At 35.6% G+C, this 20062-nt stretch overlaps 1 protein-coding gene across 3 annotated transcripts in view; it reads right to left on the bottom strand.

The window, feature by feature from the left end:
- Positions 1-4240: 4240 nt before the first annotated feature.
- CNOT6L (CCR4-NOT transcription complex subunit 6 like) overlaps positions 4241-20062 on the bottom strand; it is a 128297-nt gene continuing 112475 nt past the window's right edge. For all 3 annotated transcript variants that reach the window (XM_066386957.1, XM_066386956.1, XM_066386958.1), the window contains exons 10-12: positions 18369-18596; positions 15882-16084; positions 4241-11491 (exon numbers count right to left, since the gene is read on the bottom strand). In XM_066386957.1, coding sequence (XP_066243054.1) covers positions 11279-11491; positions 15882-16084; positions 18369-18596 — 644 coding nt within the window. In that variant the 3' untranslated portion in view covers positions 4241-11278. The remainder of the gene's footprint in view (positions 11492-15881; positions 16085-18368; positions 18597-20062) is intronic.

The following is a 20062-nucleotide window of genomic DNA, read 5'->3' on the forward strand; positions in this document are numbered from 1 at the left end:
GGGATACTAAACTTTCTGGGCCTCAGTTTCCTCACCTGAAAAATTAAGACAATTATCGTATATATTTTATTGGCTTGTTGTGATTAAGTGAGTTAATATATATAAAGCATATATATATATATATGCTTAGAAAACACAGGACTATGCTTAAATTTATTTTAATAAACTCTATCATTTGCTATTGTAATTTTACATACATTGTCTTGATTTGAAATAGAAGCTCAAGATCCCTCACCATGTTATATTTGAAGGTAAAAGCTAAGTCTGTATGTCAGAGAGTTAACACCCAGGAAAATTTGACCAAGAAGGTCCAGGAGCCATTGGCTGAATCTTCCCTACACCTCAGGGGGATGTGCTCAGGTGCATTTCACATAGTTCCTCAGAGAGGATCCTGGTAGGATCCAGCCTCAGTTGCCCACAGAGCTCAAGAATTCACCACTGAATTGGCTTGTCCCCCTTCCCTGTGTGACTCTTCATAGTCCTCACTCTTGTTTCTTGAGATCACATCTCCAAATCAACTACCTGCAGGAAGATCTCTCAGGCTTCACTCTCTGGGGAAACATAGGCTAAGACAGTCATTTCCAGAAGTAGCCCAAGAAAGCAAATGCTCAAGATTGGATTCTGGACCTAGATCACTGTGTTCTTGCCTTTGCTATTTGATGTCCCTGGTGTGCTTTTACTGGTGGTGGATTTGAAGTGTAAGTGAAACAGAAGCTTTGGCATACTTGGCGAGCAGTAGCACTTAAACAGTATGGTGCAATGGTAATTCTAAGTATTGTGAGTTGGCTGGTTCTCAAACTGACTTTAGGGACCTTGAGAAAAAAAAAATGACAGTCTCAGATCAGCCAGCTACAATTCAAAACATGATGTGAAAGATAGAAATATCCAGAGTAGTGTGAAATGACCATTATTTCAACAGCCACGGGATAAGCAGTGCTAAAGACCAGGGCCAGGATTTGCATAATAGTGGCAAAGCCACAAGAAATACATGCATAGTCCTTAACGTGAATTCAAAGTGAGACTCTAAAACCTAGGATGGGGATAACTAACTAACTAACTAACTAACTAAATAAATAAATAAATAAAACCTGGGATGGGGACATTTGCTTAAAAAGTTAGAAAAGTGGCCTGACCTGTGGTGGTGCAGTGGATAAAGCATCGACCTGGAAATGCTAAGGTCGCCGGTTCGAAACCCTGGGCTTGCTTGGTCAAGGCACATATGGGAGTTGATGCTTTCAGCTCCTCCCCCCTGTCTCTCCTCTCTCTCTCTTTCTCTCTCTCTCTCCTCTCTAAAATGAATAAATAAATAAAAATACTTAAAAAAAAAAAAGTTAGAGAAGCTAGACCCCCTCAGATCCTTCTCCCTTGCTAAAGGAAAGAAACCTCCTTTTGTCAGGATAACTTGCAAAGTTCTCCTTTGTAGCAGGTGCCTCAAAAGACGATGCTTGTCCTCCTTAAGAGCCACCTAGTCCTCCTCTCCCTGAACTCAGGACACAGGACCAATAAACTAGGGTGACAGCATAGCACAGCCTGAGCAGAGTAGAGTACCTACAGCAGAAGAAAATAGCTTTCACATCCAAAGAATTCTAAGATCTGGGTTAATATGACCAGGAACTGAAGAAACATGTGAAAGTGGATCTTGAAAGTATTGGACCAGGGAGAACTGAATAAGCCTAAAGAACAATTTATTGACACAGTAGCACTCCCTAGTGATTCAAGATTTCAAGTCTTAGCAAGGAGTCCTGTAGAAAGTCCTGGTATCCTGCTTGAAACCTGGTGTGGCAAGTTGTGTTCCTTGGGAAGCATACTCTAGATGGAGATTAGTATGCCGATAACGTGAAAGTGCTCTCAGATTCAAACCCTGTAAAAGGAATCAGAATTGAACCAAGGAAGTAGGTGGGTTACAATGCAGTCTCCACAAAGGCACTCTGAGGAACTCTGAAGATGGGATGGTTCTTGAGTTACTGAAGTGGACTAAGACTGATCCTATATATAACTGCACAGGCATTAGATGTAGGCTGCCCCACCGGAGGGGGTCATTTGGGGCTCACAATGCTGGTGTACAAATAAAGATTCATCACATTGGCATGAGAAAGTAGGGTTGCAGCTACACAATAGAAGGCAGGAAGAAGCATATCTAGACCCCAAGAGATTCACTGGGCACTTCTTTGTTCTTTCATGCCCAGGGATGAGTGGGCAATTTCAGTAACCATGGTTCAAGAAGCATAAAAATTTTGTTGGGGTGAAGGTCTGGGTGACCCATTCTCAGAGAAGCAATCTAGACCCACTGATATGTTGGTGCAAAGCTAAGTAAAATTTGGAATGCATAACAGAAGAGGAAATATGACAAATATTCATCATAGCCTTAGAACCAGCTGCAACTGTGTGCCTTGTTCCACTCTATATTTTGTTGAGATTACAGCGTCATGACCTAGAAGGCTGTGATGAGGTAGACTTAACAGTGGGTCCAACACAGATCTCAGTGATACTAGGGAATACACTGTGTGGAATTCTACTGTGCTGCCTGACATAAACTCACTTTCTTACTCTGACTTGGCAACCAGTAGCACACAGTATAACTTAATAGAACTTTGCCTCAGCTGCACCAAATGTTTGTCTTCTGTACCCCACCACCCCATTTCTCCATTATTTTTGTATGGCAGGTCCACCAGCAGGAACCTGCTTAATGAATTTGACTGATGCACAAACATTGATAGGAAAAGGAATACACTTGGAGTAACTGTGCCCTCACAGGAGTTGGGAGCCTGTAAATAAATTCTCTCATCCCGTCCTTCATAAAAATAACATTCTATTCTGCTCCTCAGAGGGCCTGTAGTAGCTTTGTGCCCCAGTTGCCCACAGAGGTGACCAAGCTCAATGCCTCCTTGGCTTGGCTTTCTCTCCTTTCCAATTTTATTCTTCCTAGTCCACTGCTCTGCCTTCATGGGATCACTTCTCCAAATAAACTACCTGCATTCAAACCCTTGTCTTGGTGTCTGTTTTTGGAACCACTTCATGAGATTTAGTTTCTTATATCTATATTACCAATAAGATGCTTTTTGTCCAAGGTCACATGGTGAAATGCAAGGACACTTGGTAAATGTCATAATTGCCCTATCTTCAGAATTCTTTTTAAGGCAGTATCCTAAAACTTGGTTCCTTCAAGATCTACTTCACAGGTAAGTGATTCTACCTTTGGAGAATTTCCTAAAGGCTAGAAAACATCAAGGCCTCTATAAAGACAGCATCCTTAGGGTCAATGACAGGCTCACAATGAAACCTTGGTAGAAAAAAATCTGTAGGCAATGAACATTCAGCCTAGAGATTACTTGTTAGCAATCTGTTCCAAAACACGCTGCCATTATTTTCTCTAAGCACTTATTATGCTGGACAGCTGTTTGCTTCCCTCTCTTCAAGAATGATCTGGTCTCTATGACACTGTATCTTAAGTAATTTTTCAAACAGGTATCCCTAAACATAGTTTTCAGAATTTCTAATTATTTTATTGTATCCTTCCCTTCCTCTTTCCAAGATTCTAAGATTTAAGATAACTTTAAAACACTTCAGTATTTTCTCCTGTGTCAGAAATAGAAGAGGATTTAGAATGTGAATTCTTGGAGGACAAGGAGCCTATCTTTCTTATATCCCCCCTCCAAACACATAGTAGATAGGTTTGTTGAATGAACTTATTCTTTTGGCAGGTCCACCTGTCCAAATTGGTAACTCAGCAGATCTGAGGGTATCTAGTAGTCAGAATGGGCTAGGTTATGCCTTAATAACAAAACTTTATTTTATTAAGACACTATGATTTAGTAATTGTTTCTCACTCACACTGCACATTCTATAAGTCAGTAAAGGAGTTTTGCTCATCAAAGTTGCTCAAGGATCTAGGATGAGAGGTTTGATCTCAACATACATTTCTATGGTCACCAAGGCAAGGAAAGGGAATATGGCAAATTGCTCTTAAAGCCCCACTAAGAAGTGAGACATGTCTTTCTACTCAGATTTCTTCGGCCAAAGTTAAGTCTCATAACTATGACTAACTTCTGATTCTATTCTAAACAAAGCATTTTTGAGTAATGTAGTTTTCACCAGAAAAAAAAGTAGCATTAATTTGTAACCTTTTGCCTGAATTATCCTGGTTCTCCCTACTTTACTTTGTAAGAGATGTACTGACCTTAACGCAGACACTTACACTGCACACATAAAGAGTAAAAAACCAACACAAAAGTATGCAGTTGCAAAATGGCCATTTATTGCCTACAGGAGAAGAAAAGGGAGGGAGAGAGGGGAAGTACACAGGTGCAAGGAAACAAGCATATATTTAGCCCTATACATCATGTGTGAGCAGTACCCAATCTCCAAAATGGAAAAAAAGTATTTTGTCATCTGACATAGTAGTTAAGGTTCTTAAGCACCTCCCTTCTGAGCTGCCACAAGATTTGAAAGGCAGGACTGCTTTGTTTAGTCAATGTTCACATTAATGAAAAAATACTACCACCCAACTGTGTCCTTTTGCACGCACATTTTGTACAGTGTCTATTGTGAAAAACATCTCAGCTGAGCAGCTTGGTCAAGATTCAGACCTTATCAACTGTTTAACTGTAATAAATAGAAAAATAAATCAGCTGGTGATTTTGTCAGAGAGAATGTGTTCTGTAAGAGTAGAACCACTTTCTCCAGGGATGACAGTGTTAAATGATTAAAACACTACAGAATCAATCTTTTAAACATTAAACACTATTAAGCTACGATTACATGGCACTTCATTAAATCTTCTAATTAAAAAAATCATATTTTAAACTGATTAGAACATAACAAATTGATTTAGTGCTAGATTTTTTCTAAGGACAAAAGCAAACTAAATACAACATAAAACAGGTTTGTTTTGTAATAATATCAATAGAAACTACCAAGTATTCAGGGAAAAAATTACCAAAACAACTTGCTAAGTTTTAAACTCATGTGCTTTACTTTCCAACCATTAAATTAATAACAAAAACCCTTTATAGGCTACAGAATGACTCAAATGTATGCAAAACAATGAATTTAATGCTAAGTACTGAAAATAAATGAACCCTTTTCAATTCAAATGGTAAACTGAGTAGGAGAGTAAGTCATGTCATGAACAATGAGTTGGCACTTGTTTTATAGAAGAATCACAATAGAAGATACAAATTAATCCATGGTGAATTTGACCAACACCTTGACCCTTTCAGAGAGAAAAGGTACACACACACTCCTCTTTAAAAAAAAAACAAAACCTCCACTCACATCATCCCACTCAAGATAACAAAAAGCAAAGTTAAAATGTTCCTCTTCCTCAAAATATTCCAAGTATTCCAATAAACTCTATTCCTAGCTTTTCCTAGATGAAAGAATTGTTTGCATTTGGACAACTGTAGGAATGCCCATAGTGCACTTCTCAGTGCTGCTGGTGTTTAAGAAATTTGCCATTCACAACACTGAATAATTTCAGATCCAGTGCGCATAACACAGCCATCCACCGCCCCCACCCCCAAAGTTGGCAGAGCACCGCTCAGAAATTTCACAGGTAAGGGAATACATTTTTAGGAAGTTAAGCACAGAGAAAGGCCAGTACAGTTTCTGCACACACACCCAGACTACTATATTGTTTGCTGCATCAAGATTGAAACAAGTATCAGGAAACTATGCCTGTTCATTAGGAAGCAAGAGCCATAATTTGACACATCAACGCTGTGCCAATTGTGTGAGTTAACTAATTAAACAAATGTGGTACATATAACCATTGATAGTTTAAAAGAATATGCAGTCATGTATCAGTAATTAGAAATTAACACAAAACTGAAACGAGCAAGAAAGGACCACTTCCAAGGGGGTCACCATGATTCTTTTGCTTCAGAGTTAAAAGTAATGCATACAAATAGGGAAATTATCTCAATTTGGAGAAATTGTTATAACAAAAATAACTACTGATAGGTGCTAACCTATTCCTTCTGGAAGTTTCCAAAACTGAATGTACCAATGCCAACAGAGTCATATCATTTGGCATTTGCATACTCATTTTGTAATGTGATTTATCTCTGATGAGACAATTTCTCATTTCAATGCAATGCTATTTATACTACATGCCACAAAAATGAACATTTATTAATAGGCAGAAATATTCTTATGTCATATGCTTTTGAAAGTAAAATCTATTTTACTTGAAAACATCCACTGCTTCAATGGCATGTTTGTTGAATAAAACCTCAACGTGCTTGTTTTCCTTTGGTTCCAAGAATAACCTGAGTCTAACCAAACAAATGTATGCCAAAATAAACTACTAATCAAGTTAATAAGGTTTGCTTTTCATGGTGTCTCCCTATTTGTTGCTGTAGGAATTGTGATTTAACAGAGAAAATGGCATAAAGAAGGTGTTTGGTTAAAACAAGAAACATACACGCTCTCCCTGACCACTTTCTTAAAAAAATATTTGGTCCCCCAACCCTCTCTTTCTGGATCGTGTTCAGAATACCCTGCAGTATTAAGGGTTTTCTTTTTCCTTTTTATCCTTAATCTTTAAGGTGACACTGATATAGTCAAGATTTATGTATCATTCTGTAAAATGAAAGATGCTCTTGGCATCTTTCTTAAACAGAGTTACTACTTTGTTAAATAAGCCAGGTTATATAGATGTACTATCTTACTTATGTTTGAATTCAAATTTGGTGATTATGATGCTATTAAAAATTTTAAATCACCCAAAGCAACCATGTATAAAATTTCTTATATGTGTACAATTTCAAAACTTTAGTTGAAGTTCCTGGCTTAGAAAAATATTCTAACTTCCCTAGTTAACTTGTCTACCTGTAATTCAGAGTTCTACAAACAATACAATTCAAAGGAAAAGGTTCAACAAATCTTCTACACACATCCAGAAAGATGGTTTTCTTTAAAAGAGAGGGCAAGTAGAAGACAGACTACCTTACAAATTCACATTTCTGTCCAAATATAAGGATGAATAAGTGCTTTATGAAAAGGTGCCATAGCTTGCTATAAACCATTATTCTTATGGCCTGCGAAAGGTATCAGAAACTGATGATGTTTTCTGGGACTGAAGCTACTGATCAAGTCAATGTGTTTTACAAAGCTATTAAAACCTCTCAGAAACTCAGAATATAAGACCTTAGAAACAAATAAGTTTGGGGACAATTTTTATTGCTGGAAAATCTAGTCTTGGATTAGAAATGATGAACCATATTGTCTCTGGTCCCATCAAAGAACACATTTAACCTATTTTTTCTTGTGCTTTCTCTATGCCTTGTTATTTGATTTGAAAGTATATATGGCATTAGTGATTTTTAGAAACTCTTGCATATTCAAACTTAATTTTCACCCATTTAACTATACTTAGAAAGTACAATTTTAAAATGAAGCACAATGTTTGCCCATGTTCCAGTTTAGTGTGCCACATTCTTAATTCTAACATAACCCATCATATAAACAAGTGATATGAGCCTTAGATATCTTTTGACTTTCTCCTTTGCTTCTCTGTGATTTAATATGTAACTTTAAGACACCAAAGAAAAGGGACAAATTAGAAATGAAGCTTTATATTTCTGCAAACTACAACACTAGAACACAGTGGCTTCTTTAATACATTCACACAGGATGCTTATTAGTAAAATTAAATATCTGCCTATGAATATCAGAAAAGTAATTTGAAAACAAAGAGCTTGGAACAGGCAAATGGGAGGGGGAAAGCTGGTCTCAGAACCCATTGTGCCATACCTGACTTTAACATGTGATATTCACACAATCGTTCACACGCCTTACATCAAAGAAATAAACCAAAAATATTCGGCTACGTTGTACAAAATTTTTTTTTACATAAACATCATAAATCTTGAACAGATTTACTATATCTGAATTCTAAAAAGTTGCCTATAGAATGGTGCTGGGATTCTGTTCTCTGCTTGCTTTTAGGCAGTGCTGTTGCTTAAAAGTTGACACCAGGCACAATATTTTAAAACAAAGTCAACAAGCAAGGAGCAGTAAGTGGATTTGAGCCTTCCCAGATGTCAGTCCTGAGGATGCTGCGATATTCCCCATCACGATGTGTAAAGCTATGAGGCAGATACTGATGCCTGAGAGAGTGGGTGACATGACATGCACTTGCATGACTGTTGTAATGGCAAACAGTGCAGTTTTCTTTTCCCCAAACAACACTGTTTTAATAAGTTTAAAGAACACTCCAGTTCTTAGATAAATATCAGAAATCATATTTAACAGTTAAAATAAAAACATATTATCACAATCTAAAATGCCCAAATTTTCTTTTATCTTCAGATAAAATATGCAGCAGCCCCATGGCATAAAGCTTATTAACTTATTCTGAGAACTAAAAAGTATAAGAGCATAAATATTTTAATCTCATTGAATATATACCATATGTCATTCACCTCTTCCTTTTGGCTTCTCACTGCCGAAGTTCCAAATGGCATGGGTGTTAACAAGACAATACTGAGGAAAGCAGCATTTCTGATCATCTGAATTGGCAGCTCAAAACAGAAACCACTCCTTTTACAAAGTGAACAGAGTGAAGGGTGTGTGAAATCTGAGCAGTGGGCTAAAGGGAAACCGTGCACATGAAATTTGGGTCACCATGCCCCAAGTATGTGTGCCACCTGAAACATAACACAATTACCTACTTCAACAGAGCCACTACCAACGTTTACTAAAACCACATTAAAAGTACACAGGATAATGAATGGTCTGAAAGAGTGCATTTGGAAGCAGAGAGAACCCAATTACACACCTTCCAGCAACAGAGTGCCTCGATCATACACAAAATAAACTTAAGCTGTTCACAATGTTTCCCAATTTTTTTTATTTTTCCCTCTACATTTAACTATTAAAAAAGTTTTTTATTAATAAATGGGCTCCTCTGTGGTACATATACAATCATAAGTGAACTTTAAATTCCATTTTATACAAACATCTCAAAAAATATTGGGAGTGAAGTATGGTAGGAAATATTGCTCACATTGCTAATTAACATGCGTTTATGAAAGGAGGAAAATGTTTAGTGCATATACCTCCAGAGCAGAAAAGTCACCCAAAACAAAAGGCTTAAAATAAAACATACAGTAGCTGATTACAAAAAAAGGTAATGTCCACAAAATTAAGTTTTTCATGCTATTCTACTTTCCAGTACTATGCTTCAGGTAATCAATTTGCATGGCTAGATGTTGAATGCTTGAGGTATATAAGAAGGGATACCTGCACATTGAGGAAAATCTGTCATCTTAAGGGTTGTCTCTTTGTGTGTTTGTTTATTCCAGTACTTAAACATTTTAAAAGAATATTCTATTTACATCAACCTTCACTCAACTACAATGACATTCCAATTATAATAGATGACAAACAATGCCTCATCACTAGGCACTTTTTAAAAGGGAGTTTAGGCTTTACAGAAACCTTCTGATGCAATCCCATATATGATATTACATCATCCCGCCACCCTCATCCCACTAAAATTACCCTTCAGGGAAATATATTATATAGCCTGATTAATTTACTATGGAAAAAATTAGTATAAAATGACTAAAGGAAAAGCATCATTTAAGACTAATAAAACAGCCTAAGATGTCAGGTTTGAAAGAGGAGACAAATTGTATATATTTAAAACTAATGAAATAATTTAAATTTGACTTGTACTTTATATATTAATGAGACACAAATATAGGCTATTTTCTTTTAAAATTTCATTCTCATAATGGAAAATTTCTTGTTTATTAAAAATATCATATTTTGAGACTAGAAACAGTAAAGTGCATGAAAAGTTTAAAATATAAATTTCAGAAAACTCTCATAGCAGCAAAAAAGCAGAATAAAGAAAAACTTAAAAACACAGACACAACCTTTTCCTGTTACTGTGCCATAATTAACATCAAGTAGCCAACCAATTTTTCTCCCAGAAAACAATATTACCTTCACTGTCTCTTGAATCACAGATTTTCAACTGACCTCTCGTGGGCAAAAAATAATAATAAATTCCAGCATATCTAAAGAGCATCAACAGTTGGGAATAAACCAGTAGCTTCTTAATTCAACCCTGACAGACAATGAAAACAAGGATTTAAGCATATAATGGCCATTTGGCAACCAGAGTCAGGAAAAATGATCCAAGGTTTTCAACTACTCCCTGTTCTCTCCCCCCCAAATCCTTTCTATTGTCATTTCAAAAAGCCAAAACCAATAGCCACCTGACCTACTTTGGGAAACACATAAAATATCTGGATGGCTTTCCTCCTCTAAAACTTTGATCAGGCCCTTTCATTCAGTAGTTTTTTTAACATTTGATGATAATAGCAAAAATGACACAGATCATATAATACATTTTTCCAGCATGACCAGGCAAAAATGGGTAGACGGGAATAATGAAAAATACTGGACACTAATTTTGTGGGCCTCCTAAATAAACCAAATTCTATTTTCCAAATGTGTGGCAGTAAAAGTTACCTGCTGTTTCTCTATAAACAAACTGAAGAGACAGGCTTAGAATTAATACTTTCCAAAAGGTTATAACTAATAGGGGAACAAAATTCAGAGTGATTCCTCAAAAAAAAAACAAAAAAAAAAAACAAAAAAAACCCCAAAAGATGTTTGCCCAACAAACTGTCATGTGCTGTTAATTGATTGATTTTGAAAGTATATTGTGCAACCATCTTTAATTTCTCAATTTTTATTATTATGGCTAGAGGCTATATTATAGTTTATATACAAATCTAGTAAATTTAAGTGCTTTGTTAATGTGCAAAATGACTTCGAGAGCCAAAAATCAGTTTGTTATAATGGAAAACAGAAATTCAAGAAAGTTTTCCCTGCAAGGCATACCATCAAATTTAAAATCTTATATATTTTTTTAAATTGCCTTTTATAAAACTGGTTGACTCATTTGAAACCATTTAAAAGAAAATATTTGTTTTGGAAAAACAAATACACTGTTGTTGGGCCTCAAATTGGTGATTTATCAATTTTGACTGCTAACTCCTAATATAATATGAAGAAAGTCCAATTTAAAAACATGTTATAAATTAAAAATTTGGAAAGAGAGTAATACTTTGGTTCCAGCCCTAGTGCCAAATGATACCAATATGCACTAAAATGTACAAAACCTTATCACAAACACATAATGAAAGGAACCTGAAGAAGCAGCTTAAGGATGGCCATACTTCACTCCTATATACTTTGATTTACAACTGTACAGGTCCATAGCAACAGATCCCCGTCTTGGCGGGGCAGTACTCCACTACCTCCGATTAGGCAAGTGAACACCATTGACAAGAGGCAGGAGTGGAGGGTGGAGTTCAAGTTGTGTTAACAGTGAGAAGTGGTCTGAAGGGATGTGTGGGTGTGGACACCCAGTGATGTTGTTCTCAACCAGCCATTGAGGATCTAAAGGCCCCAGGACACCAAGCACGTTCATATGAGTCTTGGAATAGAAAATGTAGTCAATCACGCCCTGAAAAGAGATTGGGGGTTGGAAAAACAAAGAAAAATACATGCTTAGAAAAAAGAAAAACTCAAGATATATAAAGAACAATCTATGATTTGCAAAAGCCAAATACCTGAGTAACCTATACTTGTGGTTGTCTTGATAATGGGTAAAATAAGGCTCAAATCTTCAAAGGGTATTACATGAAATGAAGGTTGTTCAAAAGAGAAACACAGTGTCCTACTGGAATCACAAAGACTTGCACTTGTGTATAAACAATAAGCAAACTGAAAAGCTAAACCACACCAAATTATGTCTAGGTATCTTTAGAATCAATTTGCTTGCTTGGGTTAGTGAAATCTAATATAACAAAATAAGCATTATGGAAATTGCACTAATTCTAACAGTTACAATAAGTAGAAAATAAGGATATTTATATAAACACATACATAATTAATTAAAAGATATGACTCAAATTCCTTTAATGAAAATTAGAATTATTTTCAATTTTTTGCACATCAAGATATCCAAAGACATCTGAAAGAAGCCAAGGTAAAGCATTTTTTCACTTTATAATCCTAGCTCAGCTTTCCTTTATTTGTTACATATATACAAAATACTACATACAGTTAATTGTTCTAATCTGTTCTTTAGTTTATTTTCTCAAATTCTGTGGTATACTCTAAATTCTGGATTCTTTGTTGCATAACAATTCCTTAGCAAAAAACATTCAGCAGGGACCATATATATATTATCAGTGTGTCTGTCAAAGTCTGTCTGGTCAATAAGTTTCAAAACTATTGTGCTTTTACTGCCCTAGGCTATGTACGCAAGAATAAAGTCAAATTTTTTTCCTATCCACATCAAGAGACCCGAGCCCAAGCATGGAGAAATATTTCCAGGTCTGAAAGTACCTATTTACAAATACTATACATAATGAGTTCAAGCAAATATTTTATATGGTATCACAGTGAAATGGGTACTTGACAAAAAGAAAAAAAAGAATTTTTAATTAAAAATATTATATTGTAATATTCTGGAAACAATCACCTTAGTTTGCTGATTTTGACCAGTCCCTTAACCTTACTTTACCACAAATTAAGAAATCTACTTGAATCCAGGGTTAGACTTTCTGCCACTAATACACAATCTTCTTGACTCCAAATGGTCAAGAAGTGATATTAATTAGTACAAGGTATTTATTATCCCTTCATTTCGTTAATGCCTATTTTTGCAGTGACATTTTAGGGAAAAGGTTAACAAGGGTCAGAGTGGTCTTACTTTATGAGACTACCCTTTTCTTCAACTATAAAGTAAACAAAACACAAATGAAATATTCTCAATTGCTTATGTTGAATAAAACTTCCTACATCCTATCCCTATTAAGACTGTCATTATATACATCAGTTGCTAGTTAGGCTCCAAGAAAAACATTAGACACTCCAGAAAGTAAGATGTATTTAACTGGAGGCATCATTTGTAATTATTCACTTCATTTGAGACATTGAGAGTAAAAGCCCTCATCAAAATACTTAGCAAGGTCATGTCTATAAACCTAACCAAATATTTGTATATATGCATGTAATTTGTGCATTGTATCATATTTGCAAAGGAGATTATAATTCTTAACCTTTTTTGAATCAAACTGTTCCTTTTTTCTAAAAAAAAGACTATACTATGAAAAAGCAGTCTTTGTATCAGTAGAGACTATAGTAAGTCTACAGAACTGTATTTGAGAAAAGTAAAAACAATAAAAATAGTTTATGAGCTAGCATTACGCTAAGCTTTGTTTTGCAAAAAATGTGAAAAAATTATATAGAATAAATTTCATAAATTACAAAGAAAGACTTACTACTTGACTCAGGCACAGCCTTAGATTCAAGCAGAGTGGGGCAGGGATAGCAGCAGCAGCAATTTTGAATAAAGCTATTTATTCAACTTATGAACTGAATGTTTGTGTACCCCCCAAAATTCATATGTTGAAATCCTAATTCCTAATGTGATGGTTTTAGAGGTGATGAGGTAATGAGTAAAAACCACATGAATGGGATCAGTACTCTATTAAAGAGACCCCAGAGAACACTCTCGCCCTCTGCCATGTGAGGATACAAGACACAACTGTCTGCAACCCAGAAGAGGGCCTTCATCAGAACCCGACCATGCTGGCACCCTGATCTTGTGCTTCCAGCCTCCAAAACAGTGAGAAATAAACTAGATAAGCCATACAGTCTATGGTATTTTGTTATAGTAGCCCAAACTCACTAAGATACCTGGTCTTCAAGTAATTCTCCTAACTGCTTACCCCTTCTGTTCCCTCCAAATCAGTTCTACATTAAATGAATCTCTTAAATTTATTGTCTAAATAAATAAATCTAAATTCTAAATACCGCTTTTCTACATTCCTAATTTATTCAAGGACCAAGAAAGTAAACAAATACTAAGCCAACTAAATAAAACTTTAACAACACCCCACTGATGCAATGGCAGGCTATGATATTTGGATCTGTATTTTAATGTTAATCACAGTACATTTTAATGTTACCTATCCTTTTTTACTGATTGCTTTCACTATTGGTATAGCACTAATTACCTCCCATACATGCCTCTTTCCCACAGATTTTTATAGTCTGTCCTTCTTCCTCATCCTATCCTATATACCCAAACAATAAACACTGAACTATGTACTTTTGGTTCTTTAACTGTACTTATTTAGGGAATGGAAATGGCTTAATAAGATTTTTAATTCAATTATTAACACATGTAAGATCTTTTGAAAAATATCAACAAAGGATTTTGAAACAATTCAGATGACTGAGGAAGATGACTTAAGAGTAATATCCCAAAATTTGTTTCTCTTATTTTAACTTTTTAAGCAAAGCGAAAGTAACCTTCATAAAAGCCTACATAAGGTAGAAAGGATTTGGTCTTTTTACTTGCACACGTACCAAAATAACAATACTAGTTGTAGAACTAATGAACACTTATTTTGGGGAACTTAAAGTTTACAGGATTGTGCCGGCACAGATGTATTACATTCTATGTCTCTGTGTGTTTAGTATATACCACTATATAGGAATTAGCACATTCCACAAAAATAGGAATTAACCTATAGTAAACTGTGTATTATTAAACCTGGAGCTTTTGCTTGAAGCTTACACATGAGTAATGAGGTACTAGAGTGGGCTAATAACTGCTCTCTTAGCACTTCATCCCAACTCTGTGTTCAATGGTATTAGGACCCTGAAATCTACTACAATGGGAGTACTTATACCACAAAAATCAGCAAACAGTACAGATTAGGACTTCATTTTCCCAGAAAGTTAGCTATTAAATATTTACTAGCACATTTGAACAAAACCAAATGTTACTGGATAATATTATGTACTGTAACAGCAAAAATAGTAAAAATTAGATTAAACTTCCAAGCAATTTTTTTCTACTTCATGATTACAAAAGCAGACTAATAACATCAGTAGAGGGATTTCCTTTCTTTTCCCTACTACTTGTTTCTTGGAAAGAGGCTAACAAGCACTGAAAAGGGAAAAAGGTTGTTGGAGATGTGTATGAGCCCATTTCATAAATTTCCTTTGGTATTTTATTAAATTCCCTCTAGGCTTCTTCCAAACCACTTTCTAACATCTGTGTTTTTTTCAGGACCGTAAAAGATTTTAGGACAGATATCTGAAATGTCAGAAAATCAAACAGAGGTATAATAGAAGAGTTATCGGCAGAGTGGTCAGGAAATAAACAGAGGGAAATGGTTTAACTACAAAAAACCACCACAGTCAATCTTTCTAAAAAATAACTGACTTGCACAATGGATTCTCTACGGAAGTATCTTTCCTTTTATTTAAGCTGTAGTGTTCCACTGCCTGGGAATATTTCAGTATGACTACTTGGATGTAAAACAGACCCTAAGTATTGTGCAACCGTCTCTAACCCCATCTCCCAAACCCGGAAAACTTAAAGATAAATAAGATACCAATGGAAAGTAATAAAATTTTCTTTTGAGAGAATACTATATAAATTTATTCAAGGTGAATTTAGATATATCAGGTTGTTTATTATTTGAATCCTTACTGGAAGTTAGAAAGGTTTAGACAGGTAAAAATTAACCATTATTAATAAATGTAAGTGCTTCCAGTGCCTGGCACATCGTAAGCACTTTGGGAGTTTTTGCTGTTCTCAATATTATTTGAAATTTGAACAAATAAGGGTTTAAAAAAGAATTTGCAAGTCAAGAATAATAATCATAAAACCTAACAAACTTCCTTACATTTAGGTGCATACTTAGTCAAGATATTCTAAAAATCTAAAAATTCTTGAGAATTATGCAATTAAGCATTAATAATATAAACCTTTCTTGTCACATTTATACTTAAAATAATTTTGACAGCATCCCAGAGCAACCACTCACTTTGAAATCAAAGGTGTAATTGGTGTAAGGCATCAAGTTATTTTCATAAGCGCTCTTCAGTTGGAAGCCATGTGTGATTCTCCCTTCTGAGCTTCCATTCTTTCCATTGCAGCTGAAGTTCATAAGACACTCATTGTACCTCAGTGCCTTGAAGTCTTTATGGTTGTCAGCTACTCCTCCATTGCTTAAATATTCCACAACACCTAGTAGAATAAAGAAGGAAGAAACACTACCATTTATCACTTAGACCTTACACAAGATTTCATAGCCACAATCCATAAAGGTGGATGTACCTGGTTCAAAGCGCTTTTTATTAGGTTAAGCAATATGAAACTGCATTTTTGTTATTGTTGTTAAAAAAGAAAAACAGCTTTGTCAATTTCATATGGTTTAATCACACTGAAGGGTATTTGCCTATTTCAGGGCAAAGTATCAGGATCACCCAGAAATATCCTGTTTTCTTAATGGTTCTTCAGGCTAAAGGTGATTCCCAGGACCTAGGATGGTATTCACCAGGAAATTCTTGACCCTAGAATATTATCCCAAACAACTATCTTGTTAGTATTTCAACCTCCTATGCAGTCAATTGACAATATTGGGAATATGTAAAATACAGCATAGACAATAAAAAAATCATTTCAAACAAAAATAGATTTTGCATTTTCAACATTTCAATGTCGTTTTAGCTAGACAACATCACTCTTTATTTTGAGCTACAGTGATTTTTTTTTATCAGTCTGACATTATAAAAGGATATTACATACTAGAGATATGCCACTCAGTCAAAAATATTAGATTTGTCTAAAAAGGCAAAGAGAGTAGAAGCATAAAAAAAATACATGGTTTCTATGGAGTAAGTAAACATGAAAAAAAATCACAACCTTCCTATGATTAGTGAATACTGTTAGCCATCTCTTTCTATATGTGATAAAAAATGACAGCAATATATAATGAGTAAATGATAAGCACATTATCCACACTGTCAAAAACTGAAATGAGCTACCACTACTATTTATTACATGCCAGGCATTGTTCTAAGAGCTTTGACACTTAAACCTCACAAACAACTCTATGAGGTGGATAAAATAATTATCCCCTTATTATAAAATAAGGAACTTAGTCATAGGTTGCATAGCTCATAACTGATAGAACTGACAGTCTGGCTCCAGACAAAGCTCATTATGCCATGGTGTCAAATGATAGTTCATTGGCTTAAACAAATCAAGTGAGATAGGAGAAATTTGTACTTGAGAGCAACAAAACTAAAAAAAGAATTAGGAAGAGAGGACATGGTTAGGTACCAATGGGGCTAGGCTAAAGACAAATATTTGGGAAAGGATCATTTCAGCATCAATTAGTTCAGGAGAAAATTTTAAAATGCTTTTTAGATTTGTAACTTCTATACATACTCCCAGTACAGGCATTTGGGTTATTTTATATTTATTGAGTGATATCCTAGGATTCTAATCATGCTTCTATACCTTTTAAAGCAGGGGTCCCCAAACTTTTTACACAGGGGGCCAGTTCACTGTTCCTCAGACCGTTGGAGGGCCACACTATAAAAAAAAACTATGAACAAATCCCTATGTACACTGCAAATATCTTATTTTAAAGTAAAAAAACAAAATGGAAACAAATACAATATTTAAAATAAAGAACAAGTAAATTTAAATCAACAAACTGACCAGTATTTCAATGGGAACTATGGGCCTGCTTTTGGCTAATGAGATGGTGGTGCCCCTTCCAGAAGTGCTGCGGGGGGCCTGATAAATGGCCTCAGGGGGCCGCATGTGGCCCGCGGGCCGTAGTTTGGGGACCCCTGTTTTAAAGAGTATTCAAATAACATTAATGAATTCATTTAAAACTTGCCAGTGGTATTAAGTTAGATAACTTTCTATGCTTAATATTTTCTGGATGCCCTTCAGATCATCCATCTCTACTACAACTCTGTGCATCAGGAGGCTGACCTTGACTGCATCAACTGCAAACCACACCTATTGCTGCAGCTTCTAGTTAGACATGTCAATGGGCAGCACTGGCAGGAGAGCAGAGGACATGAACAGGTTGATGTAGGGCTATATAGTCCACTGGCTCCCTTTTTATTGGTTTGCCAGAAATTAACCACATCACCATATTTAAAGCCATCATCCCTATTAGATGGACCTTTGCTTATAATTACTAATTCCAAGTTCTGATAACAGTTCTACCACTTTCCCCGATAGAGGGATGGTAAAGGGTTCCTAACTCTAGTGGCAGAGTACTGCATTATTCTTGTTTTGTGCCCCTTAAAGCTCGGCACAGACTTTTGGAAATAATTCTTTTCTAAACTCTCTTTGACTACCCTATGTCCCATTCCTAAGACTCTTACATACACTCCCTAATTTAGAAGAGAAATTCTCTACTCAAAAGTTAAGAGCTATCTAACTGGCCTTTCAATCAGAAATAAAAGCAAAACTGAAAGCAATAAGGAAATGATGTTATAAATACCTGAATCTGGCAATGAGTTAAGATCTGCACATAGCACCAGCGGGATGGAATTAGGATCTGCGGTTGGGCTGCCAGGCCTACTAGAGGCTTTCTCCAGAATGTTTTTAACCTCTGAGACAAACATCATGGTCTGAATGAGTTTCACATCTGAATACTCTGGGTCCCAATGCATGTGGGCATTTGCCACTATAAGCAGTTGTTTGTCTGCAGCATGAATAGGCTTCATACCTAAATTTAAATATTAGAAAAAGGAGGACAAAATTATGCTCTATGTATCAAAAAAGCAGTATCTTAAGGTTTTCTCTGCAGACCTATAGACACTTTTTTATTCTTTTCCATTAACTTACATCTTCCCCATTAATTTATATCTCATAAGGTATAGAATTCTTAGAAGCTAAAATGAGACTTTGGTAATTCCAATATAGGAATTACTCCTCTAGACTGGGGTCAACAAACTGCAGCTGCAGTTAAATCTGGCCCACCACCTGTTTTTATACAGCCTGTATGAGCAAAGGTTGGTTTTACCTTTTTTTTTTTTTTTTTTTTTTTTTTTTTTTAGCGAGAGAGAGACAGACAAGGACAGACAGAAAGGGAGAGAGATAAGAAGTATCAACTCATAGTTGTGGCACCTTAGTTGTTCATTGATTACTTTCTCATATATGTCTTGACCAGGGGAGTTCCAGCTGAGCTAGTGACCCCTTGCTCAAGCCAGTGACCTTGGCCTCAAACCAATGACTTTGGGCTTCAAGCCAGCGACCTTTTGGCTCAAGTAAGTGAACATGGGGTCATGTCCATGACCCCACACTCAAGCCTGCAACTCTGCACTCAAGCTGGTGAGCCTGCACTAAAGCCAGATGAGCCCAAGCTCAAGCCAGCAACCTCAGGGTTTAGAATCTGGTTCCTCAGCATCCCAGGTCAAGGCTCTATCCACTGTACAACCACCTGGTCAGGCTGGTTTTACAGTTTCAAAGAATTCTGCAAAAAAATTTTTTAGGACTGCCCTAGAGACCATATGTGGCCCCCAGGGTCTAAAATAGTATCTAAATCTTTACAGAAAGTTTGATGACTCCTGCTCTACATGACCAAGTTAAGAATTATACCAAGATGTTAATCAGTATTTGATTATAAAACTTTAATTCGCTGACTTCCTAATGTAAACAAGAACTTAAAATACTTCTGTCATTTAAATATCAATGTAACTGAGGCAGGTTTTCAGTTAAGTTACCCAAACCTTATTTAAATTATTCCTTCTGCCCAATACTCATTCACCTTGCATTTCCTGAGTGCACCAGTGATAGGTCAGTAGTAATAAGCAGTAACATTATATTAACCTATACAAAATAAAACAAGGAAGTAAATTTCCTAGCAAAACAAATTCATACATTACACCCAGATAAGATAATTTAAAAAATAAAAATCAGGTAATAGTGTGCTCTCAAAGTCTGGACACTTGGGTTTTATAACTGGTTTTCTTACTAATTATTTTGTGTGGTCTTGGGCCCATTCCTCTTTGGTGCTTAGGTTCATCTGAACAATGATGATATTCAACTAGAATATCTCTACAATTCTTTTTTTCCCTTAAAATTTTCTTCTTTAATTTTGTCAAAATAAATATTAATATAGTTTACATTAAAAAATATGAAAATTAAACTTAGTTAACATGTAAAGTATAAAGCTCAATATACATGGTATGA

This window comes from Saccopteryx leptura, chromosome 5 (genome assembly GCF_036850995.1).
Source record: "Saccopteryx leptura isolate mSacLep1 chromosome 5, mSacLep1_pri_phased_curated, whole genome shotgun sequence".
NCBI classification, from domain to species: domain Eukaryota; kingdom Metazoa; phylum Chordata; class Mammalia; order Chiroptera; family Emballonuridae; genus Saccopteryx; species Saccopteryx leptura.